At 39.8% G+C, this 17,530-nt stretch overlaps 1 protein-coding gene and 1 pseudogene across 2 annotated transcripts in view; one reads left to right on the forward strand and one right to left on the reverse strand.

The window, feature by feature from the left end:
* Positions 1-17,530, forward strand: part of TEC (tec protein tyrosine kinase) — a gene marked incomplete at its 5' end in the record, with an annotated part of 127,797 nt that overhangs the window by 20,813 nt on the left and 89,454 nt on the right. Inside the window, one exon of the mRNA XM_082653573.1 lies at positions 11,867-12,052. Within this exon, the coding sequence (XP_082509699.1) occupies positions 11,867-12,052 (186 nt within the window). The remainder of the gene's footprint in view (positions 1-11,866; positions 12,053-17,530) is intronic.
* On the reverse strand, positions 14,606-17,056 carry LOC309821783 (small ribosomal subunit protein eS8-like; annotated as a pseudogene). Its single transcript has 3 exons — positions 16,993-17,056; positions 15,118-15,591; positions 14,606-14,784 (listed from the first exon to the last, which is right to left on the reverse strand). The product of its transcript is annotated as a small ribosomal subunit protein eS8-like (transcript).

Raw genomic sequence — 17,530 nt, forward strand, 5'->3', positions numbered from 1 at the left:
ATACATCATGGCTATGCAGTAAATGCCAGGATGAATGATTATATATGAATGTCTGAAACTACTCCTGTGAACAGATTGGTTCGTGAACTGAACATGGTGAAAAGATGGATGAGTGAAGAAATGAATGAGGAAGCATTTAAGGGAAGGAAGAGAGTTGACAGGGATTAGAGATGAATGAAATGAGAATGAGGTGGTCAAGAATGATGTAGTATATTAATTATATGTCCCAGTTATCTACTGTTGTGTGACAAACTACCTTAAACTTAAAAGGCACACAACAACAACCATTTTATCACACTCGTGGATTCTGTAGGCTAAGAATTGGACAGGGCACAGTGGGAATGTCTACTCCACAATATCTGTGCTCTTGGAAAACTTGCTACCTGGGAGCAACTTGGACAATTAAGGACTGGAATCATCTGAGAGTTTTTCTCAGTCATATATCTGTCTCCTGGGCTGGGATGATTTGAAGGCTGGGCTCAGCAGGAATTCTGCACTAGAACACCTATATGTGGCTTCTGCATTTGGCAGAAGCTTCTCTCAGTATGGTGTCTAGGTTCCAAGAAGGACTGTTCCAAGAATGAGAAGTCCAAAAGAACAAGGGAGGAGGTACTTGGCCTTTTTGGGCTTAGCCTCAGAGATTACATAGTATCCCTTCTGCTGTACTATATTAGTTGAAGGAATCAAAATCCCACTCAGATTCAAGGGGAGGAGTGTCAGTGAATTTGCATCTGTTTTAAAAAAGAGCAGCATTACGTATCATAGATGGTCCAGATGATGATGATGGGTAGAGCAAAGAACAGGGAAGTACACTGTCAGTTTACTTCATTAGGGATAGGGTATATGAAAAAGGCCCAGTTCCATTCTATGGCGTGTAGCTGTCCAGTTTTCCCAACACCATTTATTGAAGAGACTGTCTTTTCCCCCATGGTATATTCTTGCCTCTTTTGTTGTAGCTTAATTGTATGAGCATAGGTTTATCTGGGGACTCTCTATTCTGTTCCACTGATTCCAGTGCCATACAGTTTTGATTACCATAAGTTTGTAGTATAGTTTGAAATCAGAGAGTGTTATGCCTCCAGCTTTGTTATTCTCTCTTAAAATTGTTTTGGCTATTTGGGGTCATTTGTGGTTCCATACAAATTTTAGGATTATTTGTTTTAGTTCTGTGAAAAATGCCATTGATATTTCGATAGGGATTACATTGAATCTCTAGATTGCTTTGGGTAGTATGGACATCTAAATGGTATTGATCCTTCCAATCCATGAGCATGGTATATCTTTCCATTTATTTGTGTTGTCTTCAGTTTCTTTCCTCACTGTCTTATAGTTTTCAGAGTGTAGGTCTTTCATCTCATTGGTTAAATTTATTCCAGTTGTAAATGGGATTATTTGCTTCATTTCTCTTTCTGATGGTTTGTTATTAGTATATAGAAATGCAGCAGATTTATTTATATTACTTTTCTTATACCATATTCAAAAATAAACTCAAAATGGATTAAAGACTTGAATGTAAAACCTGAAACCGTAAAACTCCTAGAACATATAGGCAGTAATCTCTTTGACATCAGTCTTAGTAATATCTTTTTGGATATGTTGCTAGGGCAACAAAAGCAAAAATAAACAAATGGGACTACATCAAACTAAGCCTTTGCACAGCAAAAGAAACAACCAACAAAACAAAAAGACAGCCCACTGAATGGGAGAAGATATTTGCAAATGATATACTTGATAAGGGGTTAATATCCAAAGAACTCCTACAACTCAATACCAAAAAAACAAACAGCCTGATTAAAATATGGGCGGAGGATCTGAATAAACATTTTTCCAAAGAAGACATAAAACAGACATAGGAAAAGATGCTTGATACCACTAATCACCAGGGAAATGCAAATCAAATTGTATACAATGAGGTATCACCTCACACCTGTTAGATTGGCTATTACCAAAAAGACAAGAAACAACAAATGTTGTCAAGGATGTGGAGGAAGGGGAGCCCTTGTGCCCTGTTGGTGGAAATGTAAATTGGTGCAGTATAGAAAACTATATGGAGGTTCCTCAAAAAATTAAAAATAGAACTACCATATGATCCAGCAATTCAACTTATGGATATTTATCTGAAGAGAATGAAAACGCTAACTTGAAAAGATATATACCCCTCAGTGTTCATTGCAGCATTATTTACAATAGCCAAGATATGCAAGCAACTTAAGTGTTCTTTGATAGATGAGTGGATAAAGAAGGTGTGGTATATATGTGCAACGGAATACTACTTGGCCATAAAAAAGAATGAAATCTTGCCATTTGCAGCAACAGGGATGGACCTGGAGGGTATTATGAAATAAGTCAGACAGAGAAAAATAAGTGAAATAAATCAGACAGGGAAAAACAAATACTATATCATGTAACTTATTTGTGGAATCTACACAGCAAAACAAATAGACAAACAAAAACAAAACAGAAATAGACTCATAGGTACAGAGAACAAACTGGTGGTTGCCAGAGGGGAGGTGGGTAGGAGGATGGATAAAATAGGTGAAGAGGATTAAGAGGTACAGTCTTCCAGCTATAAAGAAAATAAGACATGGGGAAGTAACATACAGTGTAAGGAATATAGTTAGTAATACTCTAATAACTTTGCTGACAGATAGTAACTAGAATTTTGTGATAATCATTTCATAATGTATAAAAATATTGGATCACTGTGTTGTACACCTGAAACTAATATAATATTGTGTGCTAATTATAATCCCATAAAAAAAGGTCACTGGACATCTTCCACAGTAATTAGATCATGGCTTATATTCATACTTTTTAAAAGAAAATTTATTTATTTTATTTTATTTATTTTTTGCCACGTTGGGTCCTCGTTGCTGCGTGTGGGCTTTCTTTAGTTGTGGTGAGCGGGGGCTACTCTTCGTTGTGGTGTGCGGGCTTCTCATTGTGGTGTTTTCTCTTGCTGCGGAGCATGGGCTCTAGGCATGCAGGCTTCAGTACTTGTGGTGCACGGGCTCAGTAGCTGTGGCCTGCAGGCTTTAGAGCTCAGGCTCAGTAGTTGTGGCGCAGGGGCTTGGTTGCTCTGTGGCATGTGGGATCTTCCCGGACCAGAGCTCAAATCCGTGTCCCCTGCATTGGCAGGCGGATTCTTAACCACTGCACCACCAGGGAAGCCCCCGTGATACTTTTTGAATGTAGTTTACAATTTTCCTTTGTTACAAGTGATGTATGAGAATGTTTAGTATTTTTATCAGTGTATTTTTATTCTTTTAGAGATCAGGTATGTAACAGCTGGCATTTCAGTTTTGGAAATTTTTCATTAACTGAGCCACACAAGCCTTAGAAGTAAGGGTAAATAATTCTCTGGTCTAATTTGCCATCTTGTTTTAGTATGCTCTGTAGTTTCAGTTGTGATGCTTACCTTTGGTGAGCTTTCTAATGATTCTTTTATAAAAAGGCTGCAATTTGGTTATACTCACTTTACCTGACTGCCCACTATTCTTTGGTACTTCGTTAGCCTGTACAGAATTTTCTTTTTATTGTGCTTTAGGCTTGAAAAGCTAACGTCTGCTTTCATGAAATTTGAACAGGGGAAAGGAAAGGAAATAGAGGGAATAAGAGGAGTTATAACAAGGACAAATGTTGCATAGACTGTGGTTTTATTTTTGGAAAATAAAAATAACCACATAACCATAAAATAACCATAAAAATAACCCAGAAACCACATATTCCTGTCTGTTGGGGAAGAAATGGTATCACATTACCTTACCATGAAGTTCTGCTGACTCAGGGAATCATTGGGATCATTGGAAGAGCTTCCGTGATGAGCTGGGTAGTGTGGTAATAATATCCTGGAGGAAGGAGAGCCCACCCACCTTTTTCTACTTTTATTTGGCTGCCTTGGTTCTTTTTTTCCCCCCTCTCTCCCTTCTCTTCCTCCTTTCATCTTTTTCTATTCTCTTTCTTACCAGTTCCAAAGGGTTGGATGACAGGGACATGGAAAACCATGCTATTCCCTTAAACATATTTCAAAAGTTTTTATTATGGAAAATTTCAAACACAGACAAAAATAAAGTATAATGAACTCTTCCTGTGTGCCTCACTCAGCTTCAACAGTTATCAACTCATGAATAATTTTGTTTTGTCTGTGCTCCCATATCCCCCTTACCAGGTTATAAAGCAAATCACAGATATTATTTTATCTGTAAAATTTTCAGTATGTATCTCTAAAAGATAAGAACTCTTAAAAGTACAATCACAATACCGTCGTCACACCAAAAAACTCCAGAACAACCTAACACTATTTTGTTATCATCAAAATCTTACCACAAACTTAAATATCACCAGTATACAGTTAGTATTCAAGTTGCCACAGTTGTCTCACACATTTCAACTGTCTCATAAGACTTTTAAAGTCTGTTGGTTCCTCCTCAATCTCACTGTTTTTGTTCTTGAAATTTTTGTTAAAGAAGCTTGCTCATTCTGTAAAAAAACCGAATGCGATGACTTGGGTTCTTTATTCCTATTTTGAAAACAATAGGAAAATAATATGTTGACATAGATGAATGTTTCATATTAAAAACAATTTAGATTAATATAGTAAAGGAACACATTTTGGTGTTATTTTATATATAATTTCCAAGTTACTTTTATGTTTTTTTCTAGTATAGTTGCTGAAAATCACTTTACCTACTTGAGAAACTTGTTATTCATGTCTTGTTTTCACTAGTTGTTTCCTTCTGAATTAGCAAGAAGCAGAAAGAGAAGTATTTGCTGTGTATCAGAAATTCCTTCATGGGAGGAGAATTAATGCCAGAATGTTGTCAAAGTGAATCCACTAATGTTTCATAGTAAGTAGTAAAAAACAAAACAAAACAAAAACCAAAAGAACACAAACCCTTATGATTCAGACTTTATCATGAAAAATAAAGTGAAAATGTTTATTTTATCTCATATATGGCACAATTTAGATTATAATTGTTAACTCTTAGAACAAAGACGCAATCAAATATTAGTTGTTTCCTTGAGATTATTTTTCTGATGAAAATGCGTGATAGAAAGTTGTGACAGCCTTTACGTTTAAATTAGCACAGATCTAAAGAGGGCCATTTTTTTCGAAAGCATTAGAAAGCTTTATCAGTTTTTGCAAGGGTGTATCCATGCGGTAGAATAAAGATTAAGTCACTGTAACAAAGAAACCATCATATGTCATTTCTAAAATAATATAGAAGTGTGTTAACCTGTCAAAGTAGGGTACCAAGTCTAGGCTGATAGGGCAGCTCTGCTCCATGAAGTCATTCAAGGACTAGGTTCCAAGAGACTAACACATCATGTAAAGCAATTATGCTCCAATAAAGATGTTAAAAAAAAAAAAAAAAAGAACTAGGTTCCATCTTGTTCCTCCCTTGCTCTTGTCTACAGTGATGTCTTGAATGCATAAAGTTGAGTCTGCCATGTGTACTTTCTGGCTGGTGGGGAGGTGAAAAATGCCCTAAATCTGGGGAGAGTAGCTTGTCTTTAAGTTGAGGTTGGCCCACGCATCACTTCTGCACACATCCGCTTGGCTTGACCTTAGATGGCCACATGTCACTGCCAAGGAGGCTGGGAAGTATCTCTAGCCCATACGTCCAGGAAGAAGGGAAGAATGGATGAGGGCAGGGGGCAAAAAGCAGTCTGCTTCAGTGTACTTTAGTAATTTAAGTGTAAGTCATTCTTGACACTTGTGTTATTTTATTTTATTTTTACTAGCTAGCTAACTTACTGCAAGATCCTCATTTGCCAGTGGCATTGAGTGTGATGGGAGCAATTCTCCAACATTATTCTCATTATTGACTTTTTGAAAACCCTTATCTTTTGAGTATTTGAAGTTGATGACTGTTGCATTCCCTTATTCAGTGAGAGAAGCAAAACCTAGTAATGTGGAAGGAATATTTGATTGGGACCTATGTGGTTAATTGATCAGTGAGTAATTTTTATGACAACTTTTGCTTCTCTCTAGAATCACTTAACTATGAATCACCTATAGAGTAAATATATTTGTTGATGCTTTGAGGTATTGTAAGCATATAGGGTGGGGGTCCCCAGAGGAAGAGAACCCAGCCCTTTTAGGCTTAAGCCATTTTGTGATCTAAGCCCGGCCACAATGCTTGCCCTTGCAGAAGAATAGGTCTCAGTAGTTAATGATTTTAAGGGAGCAAAAGAAGGTAAAAACAAACAGCTGTTACCAGGCCAGGGAGATAACTTAACCATAATATATCAGTTTACGATTTCAAAGGTAAGGATTAGCCTGAAGCACATTCTTGAGCTGTTTTGCAGAATGCACACCCTCTTGAGGGTTCAACCACCAGATCAACTGGAACCTAAGGAATGATGATTTCAACCTTTGCTGACCCTTCTGACTTCAGTCAACTAGTGCCTGGACTCTGTCAACCTTTCCCCAATTCTATGCTGAATTCTCTTTGCTCCGGCCCCAATCTTGCTGTTTGGGGAGACACCGCTTTGGGAAATATCCCTGTTGTCCTCTTTACTTGCTGCAAGAAATAAATCCTTCCTTCTGCTCTTTGGTTTGGTTCTGTCTTTTGGCTCAATACCCACCAAGAGGCAAGTCTAGTTTTCGGGTAACAGTATTACCCATGGTTTCTTTTCTCCATCCATTGTTCTTTTTCTCTCTCTTTCTTTTCTCTTCCTCTTTATCAGCCAGGAGGCCCTCAACCACAGTCATAGCCAAGGACCACAGTGGGGACCTTCATTGTGAAACCCAAACTTGTCTTAAAGAGCACATGTTAAATCAATGCATGTACCTGTATTATATGGACAATAAGAAACAACTATCCTTAGTGCAGCACTGCTCAGTCTATTTCCAGGTTCACTTGGCCCCCAGTATAGCACTGTAATCACCCACCATTTGGCAGTGGGCTGGATGGGGACCAGGAAAGATGAGATCAGTCAGCTGGCCTCTGTAACTTTTGCCTTTTGACCTTTTGAGTCTTCTCTTATCTAGACCTAGGTTCAATAGGTCACCAGACAAGGCTACTCAAAACTTTGTAGCCTGCTACAATATCAGTTGGTTGAAAGAAGACACAGTCAAGACTTTAATACAGGTTATCCCTGGGTGCCTTTGTTTCATAGGCAAGGAAGACCTGAGGGCTAAAGTGTTACTTTCTTCTAGAGCTACAAAGCTGCCTGATCCTGGAATAGCTCCAATTCATGATAAGTGGGGAGCCTAGAATGTACCCTTTATTCTGATTGAAGTCGGCCTAGCATTTTTTTCTTCTTTGCTTGTGTTTCTGCTACTCAATTCCCCTTTTACAAAATAAAATTGGGGCTTAAGCTGAGAGTATATGTTGCAGAAGAGAGCATGGTAAGATTTGTTCCTATATAGTAGCTACCCATTTTAGATACTTTTGAATTGAAATATAATCTACAGGTACTGTTGTCAGACACACATTTGATTTCTCAAGTAAATGTCAGTCTGATGTTTATTCATGCTAGATTTCTTAAAATTGCAAACAGGCACTAACTTTGTCGTAAACCTATGACAAGATGTGTAATAGGCAATGCGTTCTGATGTATAAATTCCAAAATTGAGGGCTTTAACTAAAGTTTACTAATCTAAGGGCATTAACAAGTATTAGATTGAATTAGATAGTTTTGCTGATTTTGTAGGTAAAATATTGCCGAACATTGGCAATTTCATATGGCTTAACCTAGTAAGGTGAGAATTTCAACAACCTTAAATCACTCTTTGCTCCTTCCTGTAAGGAGTTCATCCTTCTTCTACCCTGATAACTAGGCTGTTTGTTTCTTATTTACTATACCGCTTACCATCCTATCATTTGGTAACTCACAGTCACCTCTGTTCCCTTGATTAAAAATGTTATGAAAGGGTGTATAGAATAGGCTGGATAGCCTTAGCAGCCATTTTAAATATATATATATATATATATATATATATATATATATAAAATATATATTTTTTTTCAGGCAGAATTTTTTATGATGAAAAAGAGTTTTTAGATCTTTTGGCTAAAATTGCTAGACCATGAAACTGAGATCCATGAGTCTGGTACTCTGATTTGCAACACTGGGCAGAGAATGTAACTTCCTGGTGGTTTGGGTTTCTCATTGGTAAAACAGTGTTCATTACCTGAACAGTGTCCGTTACCTCCTTCAGAATATTGGTGTTCAAGATAAGCAACAAGAATTTGCTGTGTAGCACAGGGAACTATATTCAATCTCTGGTAATAATCTACAGTGGAAAATAATCTGAAAAAATATACCTGAATTACTTTGCTGTGTACCTGAAACTAACACAATATTGTAAATCAACTATACTTCAATAAAAAAAAAGAATGTTGGTGTTCAAAGACTGTTAAGTTTTTCAAACTTTTAACAATTAGCAGTCAGAGTAAAGAAAAGAGTGTTCTTTTTTTTTTTAAATAAATTTATTTATCTATTTTTGGCTGTGTTGGGTCTTCGTTGCTGCGTTTGGGCCTTCTCTAGTTGCGGCGGGCGGGGCTACTCTTCATTGCGGTGCGCGGGCTTCTCATTGTGGTGGCTTCTCTTTGTGGTGGGGCACAGGCTCTAGGTGCACGGTCTTCGGTAGTTGTGGCTCACAGGCTTTAGAGCGCAGGCTCAGTAGTTGTGGCGCACGGGCTTAGTTGCTCCGCGGCATGTGGGATCTTCCCGGACCAGGGCTTGAACCTGTGTCCCCTGCATTGACAGGTGGATTCTTAACCACTGCGCCACCAGGGAAGTCCCAAGAAGAGAGTGTTCTTGTGTTCACCTTCAAGGAGACACAGAGAAAAGGGGCTTAACTTGCAGCTACGAGTTTTATTTTAAAAAGATATTTTTAACCCAGAGTTGGTTCCTTTGTGATTCTTATTTCTGAATGGGTCAGTTCTTTTCGGTGTGGAAAATGGCTGGGAGAGTGAGCTGGAGGACTCTGAAATTTTGTTTCATCTTCGTTTTCTACTTTAGAGCATCAAGCCTATTATTTCTCCAGTTTTTTAAAAAAATTAATTAATTATGTATATGTATTTTTATTCAAGTATTGTTGATTTACAATGTTTTTGTAAATCTGCTGTCTCCAGTTTTTAAAAAATATTAATTAGAGAGACTGTCTCCCGTTTTTTAAAAGAGACTGTCTCCAGAGAGACTGTGTCCAGTTTTCTTAAAAAATTAATTATGTGTGTATGTATTTTTATTGAAGTATTGTTGATTTACAATGTTGTGTTAGTTTCAGATGTACAGCACAATGATTCAGTTATACATACTTATATATATGTATTTTTTCAGATCCTTTCCTCTTATAGGTTATTACAAAATATTGAGTCTAGTTCCCTGTGCTGTACCGTACATCCTTGTTAGTTATGTATTTTATTTATAGCAATGTGTATATGTTAATCCCAAACTCCTAATTTATCCCCACCACCTTTCCCCTTTGGTAACCATAAGTTTGTTTTCTATGTCTATGGGTCTATTTCTGTTTGAATATAAATTCATTTGCTCTCTTCAGTTTTTGGTATTGAGAGGTTGGTGTCCGTCTTTTTTTTTTTTTTAACATCTTTATTGGAGTATAATTGCTTTACAATGGTGTGTTAGTTTTTGCTTTATAACAAAGTGAATCAGTTATACATACACATATGTTCCCATATCTCTTCCCTCTTGCGTCTCCCTCCCTCACACCCTCCCTATCCCACCCCTCTAGGTGGTCACAAAGCACCAAGCTGATCTCCCTGTGCTATGCGGCTGCTTCCCACTAACTATCTATTTTACAGTTGGTAGTGTATATATGTCCATGCCACTCTCTCACTTCGTCCCAGCTTACCCTTCCCCCTCCCCATATCCTCAAGTCCATCCTCTAGTAGGTCTGTGTCTTTATACCCGTCTTACCCCTAGGTTCTTCATGACCTTTTTTTTTTTCCCTTATATTCCATATATATGTGTTAGCATATGATATTTGTTTTTCTCTTTCTGACTTAACTTCATTCTGTATGACTTAACTTCACTCACTACAAATAACTCAATTTCGTTTCTTTTTATGGCTGAGTAATATTCCATTGTATTAATGTGCCACATCTTCTTTATCCATTCATCTGTTGATGGACACTTAGGTTGCTTCCATGTCCTGGCTATTGGAAATAGTGCTGCAATGAACATTGGGGTGCATGTGTCTTTTTGAATTATGGTTTTCTCTGGGTATATGCCCAGTAGTGGGATTGCTGGGTCGTATGGTAGTTCTATTTGTAGTTTTTTTTTTTTTTTTTTTTTCCGGTACACGGGCCTGTCACTGTTGTGGCCTCTTCCGTTGTGGAGCACAGGCTCCGGACGCGCAGGCTCAGCGGCCATGGCTCACGGGCCCAGCCGCTCCGCGGCATGTGGGATCTTCCCAGACCGGGGCACGAACCCGTGTCCCCTGCATCGGCAGGCGGACTCTCAACCACTGCACCACCAGGGAAGCCCCTATTTGTAGTTTTTTAAGGAACCTCCATACTGTTCTCCATAGTGGCTGTATCAATTTACATTCCCACCAACAGTGCAAGAGGGTTGCCTTTTCTCCACACCTTCTCCAGCATTTATTGTTTCTAGATTTTTTTGATGATGGCCATTCTGACCGGTGTGAGATGATATCTCATTGTAGTTTTGATTTGCATTTCTCTAATGATTAATGATTGTGTGGTGTTTTCTTAATAAGTTCTCTCCCACATCTCAGTAACCTTGTGGTATTTACCTCCATATTTTATGAATGAAGGAAACTGATGATATTCACAGGTTAAGCTGTTGTAAAGTAACTTTCCAGAAAATGGAGGGCCTGATTGTATGACGGGAGTTCAGTAATAGGGAGTTGCAAGGGTGTTTCCGAGGTGTCGGGTTGGGTGTGAAGATGGTAGAGTTCCTCACTGGCAGTATCAAGTTCCCAGCTGTGCTCTTCACGTGACTCCTGTTGCCTCTGTGGTTTGATACACAATGACTTCTTGTCAGGGTGTGGTGGAGAGCAGGGAAGAAAGGGCTGTTGTCCATTCAACTTGTCTCAGGTAAGAATGTTCAGGCCTTTTCTGAGTATCTTTGGTTTTCAGAGAGTTAAATTTTGTTAGATTTTAGAAGGCTTATTAGTCTAGGCATGGATAGTCTAGACGTGGGGCTCCAAATATAGGGCTGAGAACCTTACACAGGTGAACTCTGCCCTGAGGGGCAGCTGTATAGGGTAGGTTAGCTGAGTAGGATTAGCTGTAACTGGGTGGGTTTCCTTCCTCTTGTGGTTGAGACAGGAGCCATAGGGAAGAGAAATGTGGAGCATGGTAGTGTAGGTATCAGAGAACATCCTCGTGGCTCTGGTGGCGAGGATGCTTGATCAAGATTACATCCTTATTAGAGCTGGAGATTGAATGCTATCCACCACTATGGTAATAATGCACTTTGTTCACAGTCTACCGTGCCTGTGTGCTTGTCTGTTTTGTGTACCAAGATCCTGAGGCAATTTAAATATCAGCCTAAACCAGCCATGCAGGCAATGAAATGTACTTTTCCTGCTGGGATATTTGTTTCCCTGCAATCAGATAGCAGAAGAGTGTGCCAGCAAGCTAAGGGATGGCAGGGAGGGACAAAGGAGTGTATCATCATCATCATGGCAAACCTTGATTAGATTTTCTTATGAAATCCAGGGACATGGAGGAACAGGATGGGGCTGGGGAAGAAGAGGAGGTTGAGCTTTCATGCCCTGGGCATTTTTAGTCCAGGTGCATGGAGTAACATTCCTCGACTCTAGCTGTGGTCAGAGTAAAATCTGTTTTGGTAAATTTGGAATGACAGCCTTCTTGGATAATTAACATGTCGCATTTTATTGCAACTGTTTATTTTCTTCCTTCAGAACCCTGGGATCTTCAATGGCAGGAGAAACAGTGATCAGAAGACCGAGATGAATTTTAACACTATTCTGGAAGAGATTCTTATTAAAAGGTCACAGCAGAAAAAGAAGACATCACCCTTAAACTACAAAGAGAGACTTTTTGTGCTAACAGAGTCCATGTTAACCTACTATGAGGGTCGGGCAGAGGTAGGAGACAATCAAAGTTTACTTTGTTGCTTTCCATGTTGATACTGTTTTATAATACTGACATTCCGCATACCCTCCAAATCTTATGGAGTAAGCTTTAGGTTAATGAAGTTAAGGTAATGATTTATTATCATTTGGATTGGAAAGATAAAGTTAAGGATATGGATAGACATTTTTCACAAGTCTGGTAATTATGGGGTTAGTATATACATGCGTATACAATTTTATATCGGCCTAGTGAATTAATGTATTAGAGAAAACAGATCCCTACATCAGTTTTAGATCCTTGTGGAATTCATTAAGTATTTTGTGTACATGGCTCTTTTCCATAAACTATCATATTATGTATAAAAGTCTTCTTTAGCACATATAAACTGTCTATGTTCATCACTTTATATGAATATTTCTTCATTATTAAGTGAAAGTTACTTAAAACTGCTTAGTGATTGGGTGGAGTTGACTGACAACAGAACTGTTCAACTTTTTTTTGTGATAAGCAGCTAGTGCAAAGTTCCTTTGATGGGAGCAGAGGGCAGTGGCTCACTAAGAACCTGGTCAATGAGCAGGTGGCAGAGGGGGGCCATGTTGTCAGCCAGCTCCTGGCTTTTCAGTTGTTTTAGCCTCTGGTTCTACCACTAGATGAGGTGCATGCATATAGAGTGGCCTCCGACCCATCTTTTTTTCTCCTGCCATCTTGGGAGTGCCTCATCTAGTACTGCAGGCCCAGCCACGTTCCTCCCTTTTAGAAATTTTCTTGGGTTCTAGGGAATGGCTGGGAGACTGTGTTGCCCTTTTTGACCACATGCCATTGTCTGCTTGGTTACAGTAGATTGTTGGTGATCTTGATGTTTGATTTTAGTTTATTTTATTCTGCTATTTTCCTAGAGCACCTTCCTCAGAAATGGATTTACTCATTTTTGTTTTGTTTTTGTTTTGTTTTACTTCTACTAATTTCTCCCACTGATTTCTCTGTATTTTGGTTCCCCCAATACAGACAGAATGGCATTGCTTCTCGCTGGTGGTCCTCAACAGAGTCCTTAACTCTGTTCATTTCTGCTCTGGCTTGTCATTGTGACCTTGTCATTGTGGAATTTTGCCTGTTCACGTAATTTAGGACTATAGTCCTTTATCCACCTTCCTAAACCCCAAAATGCTGAAGACCCAAACTTCAAAAACTCTCTCAGTTGCAAAACCTGACCTTAGATGAAGCTATTTTTAGTCTTTATCTTAGTGTGATTTGTGTGTGTGTGTGTGTGTGTGTGTGTGTGTGTGCAGAATTAGTAATGTGTTTAATTATGTGGGCTGTCCAGTTCTTGCTGGGAGTGTATATGGTGTATGTGCTGTATTACATTTATTAAATCTGAAAAATTCAGGATTCCAAAAGGGTTTCAGATAAGACTAGAAATATGAATTATTTTAAAATCTAAAATAAATTTTAAGGGGAAACATTAATAATTTTTTGCTGTATAATAATGATTTGTCATAATTTGAATAATATCATAAGAAAAGAATAGGAATGTAACAGTAAACGTGGGAAAGTGTGGTCCTTTACTAACCAAAAAAACCCTCAGAATCCTACATTACCTGCTTAGAAACATGGACCCATACAATTGAAATACATTGCAATTGTTAAGTCACTTTGAAGATGGTAAATGATAATACAAAGATGATACAAAGTTAAAAGTGCCCTAATGGCTTTAGCTTAAGCAGAATAAAGAGAACAGTGGAAACCCTCTTATTTCAGAACCTGACCCACTGTCTTTCCTGGCAGCAGCCTCCGCCACCATGAGAACCAGAAAGGACAGAATGAAGAGGTTGTCACAACATGTAACAGCCCAGCCTCTGACACTTAGCATTGATTTACTGTATAGCACAGGGAATTATACCCAATATCTTGTAATAATGTATAATGGAATATAATCTGCAAGAAACCTGAATCACTGTGCTGTACATCTGAAACTTATACAATATTGTAAATCAACTATACTTCAATTAAAAAAAAAAAAAAAAAAAACAAGAAGAATCCATCTCCTTTCTGGCTACTGCTGACTGGCCCAGGGAGCCTAGTCCCGTTAGCTAGTCCTGCCTGAACCCCCCTCCTCCCATGAGCTGGGCATTCTGATCCCTCCTGGATTCTTTTCTTGGAGACTGATGTTCATTGGCAAACTTATGACCTTCAGTTGAAAATATGGTTGCAGATTTGTTTGCCTCCCACAGTTAAAAAGAAATAGTTAACTATATTAAAAAGTCAGGAATTTTAAGATAAGAATCTGAATTCTTGAGACAATAAAAGTTCTGATAGTACTAGGCAGAATTCCTTCTTGACAGCTCTCAGCCTAGCTCCTAGGTAAGCCCAGTAGCACTTCGCTGTTATGTTTCTTCCCTGTTTGGGTTAATCTGCCCAGTTCTCTGTTTTCCTTGGGTAAATGTTCTTGTTTTCATCTCCCTTGCCCTAGAAGCTGTGATCTGAAAAGGGCTGTAATGTGGGTAACCCACATTTTTTAGAACAATAAACACCTTTATTATATGAGCTAAGATAGGAGGGAAGAGGATTTATTTGCCTTTCTGGGCCTTGATTTTCCTCAGATAGAACTCCAGCTCCTTTCCCTCTAGCATATAGTGATCTGCTCAGCCACACTGGCCTGCTCTTGAAGTGATGCATGCAAGAAGCTTGTCCTGCTGGAACTGCTCCTATAGAAGACTGCTGATTTTGGCATTCTTTTTCTTTTTTTCTTCATTCATTCATTCATTCATTTATTTTTGCCTGCGTTGGGTCTTCGTTGCTGCCTGAGGGCTTTCTCTAGTTGCGGCAGGTGGGAGCTACTCTTTGTTGTGGTGCGCGGGCTTCTCACTGCGGTGTCTTCTCCTGTTATGGAGCATGGGCTCTAGGGCGCGTGGGCTTCAGTAGTTGTGGCACATGGGCTCAGTAGTTGTCGCTTGCGGGCTCTAGAGCGCAGGCTCAGTAGTTGTGGTGCATGGGCTTAGTTGCTCTGTGGCATGTGGGATCTTCCTGGACCAGGGCTCGAACCCGTGTCCCCTGCATTGGCAGGTGGATTCTTAACCACTGCACCACCAGGGAAGCCCCCTTTTATCATATTTCTTCTGAATATTCTTTGATCGTTTTTTGTTTGAAATCTCTTCCTCCTCAGGAGTCAGCTTGGCCCCCTTCTTGTGGCCCAGGGGCAGTGCACAGTGGGACTTGTACCACTACCGGTACGGTGTGCCGTCAGTGAGCATGATGCAGTTCTTCACCAGGGTCTTGGTACGGACCAGTTTGTTGTTGGATGCATTGTAGACAACATCAATGATCCTTGTCTTGCGTGTACAAACACTCCGAGCCCCAGGAGAAGTTCCCCACGTCTAGCCTCAAAGCCCGGTAATTCTTGTTGCCCCTCCTTGCACATGGACTGTGTGTATGCGGCGGGGTCCAATCTTGGTGTTGGCAGCAGGGCGTTCCAGCTCATACCTCCACTTCCTGTGGTAGGGCTTTCTCTTGTCCCCGGTCTTGCGGCTCTTGTGCCAGTTGTCCCAAGAGATGCCTACGTGTGGAAGCAGGGGGCAGGAGCCTCAGCCAGGGAGCCCAGGGCTGGGCCCTGCCAGCCCAGTGCCCAGAATCAACAGGTATTAAAAGAAAATATTTTGTTAAAAGTGTAAGACTTGTAAGACTCTAAGTGGATTAGAAAAACCATGGGGGCCATTCTGCGGTAGCCCCAGAGATATTTATTTTAGTTGTTCATAGTTCTGTTTTTTAAAAGAAATACTGATTGGCTACTGATTGATCTAGTAGCTATGATTCCTAGTTTCTTTGTAGCAATTCAGTGACATTCATCCTTTATTAAAACTCTCAGTTAATCACAGAGTCAGACATCAATCTTTTCCTGGTTCTCTGGACCCCAGCTCCTTCGATAGGATGGCAATAAGCTTTTACTGAAAATTTTCCTATTAAATACAGTTTATTGTACTTTTCAAAGTATGCTAAGAAATTCTGTTCTAGACGATGAGAAATTCAGTCAAGCTGTTTCTTCCAAGTCTCAAGTAAAACTTGTGTTTCCGTTTCTGCTGTGGGCCATTCTTTGGTTTGTCCTCCTTGCTCTTTCTCAACTAGCTTATGTTTCTGCATCTTCTAGTGAACCAATAAAAGATCTTACTGACGATTTATATTGTTTGCTCTTCTTATAATAACACAGAACAAAGGAAACTGCGCTCTTGCTTTCTGGTCAGGGAACTAAATGACACAGGGGTTAGACCACCTGACGTTCTGCTGGAGCCTCCACATGGTTTTGAGATGGAATCCAGGGAAGAACAGGACTGGAGTTTAATCAGAAAAAAGGCCTTTTGGGGCTTCCCTGGTGGCGCAGTGGTTGGGAGTCCGCCTGCTGATGCAGGGGACACGGGTTCGTGCCCCGGTCCACATGCTGCGGAGCGTCTGGGCCCGTGAGCTATGGCCGCTGAGCCTGTGCCTCCGGAGCCTGTGCTCTGCCACAACAGTGAGAGGCCCGCGTACCGCAAAAAAAAAAAAAAAAAAAAAAAAAAGAAAGAAAAAAGGCCTGTTAAATAATGGTGAGAAAACAAGGAATGGAGAGATTTTTATATGTTTAGATATTTGAATACAAAAATTTCGAGTAGCGTGTAAATCTGCAACTATTGTTAGCTAAGAAATCAGGACATTTTTATAATTGGACTTTGGTATTACCAATTTTGTTGGTTTCTTGTCTGTAACACTCCTCTGTTATGAAAGCTGACAATAGTTTATAAGGTTGAGGAATAGGGAGACTAGTTGTGTCAGGGATCCCCAAGGCTACCCCCAGGTTCAGTAATTCACTAGGAGAACTCAGGGGACTGAGCACTGAGTTTAACTCACTGCTATGATTTATTTCAGTGAAAGAAGAAAAAGCAAAATTAACAAGGGAAAAGGTGCCTGGGGCAAGTCTGGAGGAAACCAGTCACAAGCTCGCAAGAGTCCTTTCTCAGCAGAGCCACAAAGCGGGTATATAATTCCTCCATTACCGGATTGTGACAATTGTGAAATGTTTTCTAACTGGGAACCTCGTTAGAGACTCAGTGGCCGAGGTTTTCATTGGAGGCTGGTCACATAGGCACCCTCTGTCTAAGTATGTACCAAAATTCCAGACTCCAGAAGGAAAGCAGGGGTTCAGCATAAGCCAGGTTGTTTGTACAAACAGGTTAGGCCCAGTGAGCCATTCTTATCAGTGCTGGGAATGGGAGAGCCCTCCCCTCTCAAAGTGCGAGTTCCCAGAACCCAGCCAAGGACCAACCTTGTAGGCAGCACCACAGGCCTGTCATGTTAACTCTTTCGTGCACATTAGTAGTAATTATGATACAAATTATTGAGTACCCAATACAGGCCAGGCACTGTGCTAAATAAGTACATGCATTATTTTCTTTATTCCTCAAAACAATACTGTATGAAGTCTTATTAGTACCCCCATTTCAAAAATGAGTGATACGAGGCTCAGA

Source organism: Grampus griseus, assembly GCF_964374135.1.
Source record: "Grampus griseus genome assembly, chromosome: 4".
In the NCBI taxonomy this organism is placed as follows: domain Eukaryota; kingdom Metazoa; phylum Chordata; class Mammalia; order Artiodactyla; family Delphinidae; genus Grampus; species Grampus griseus.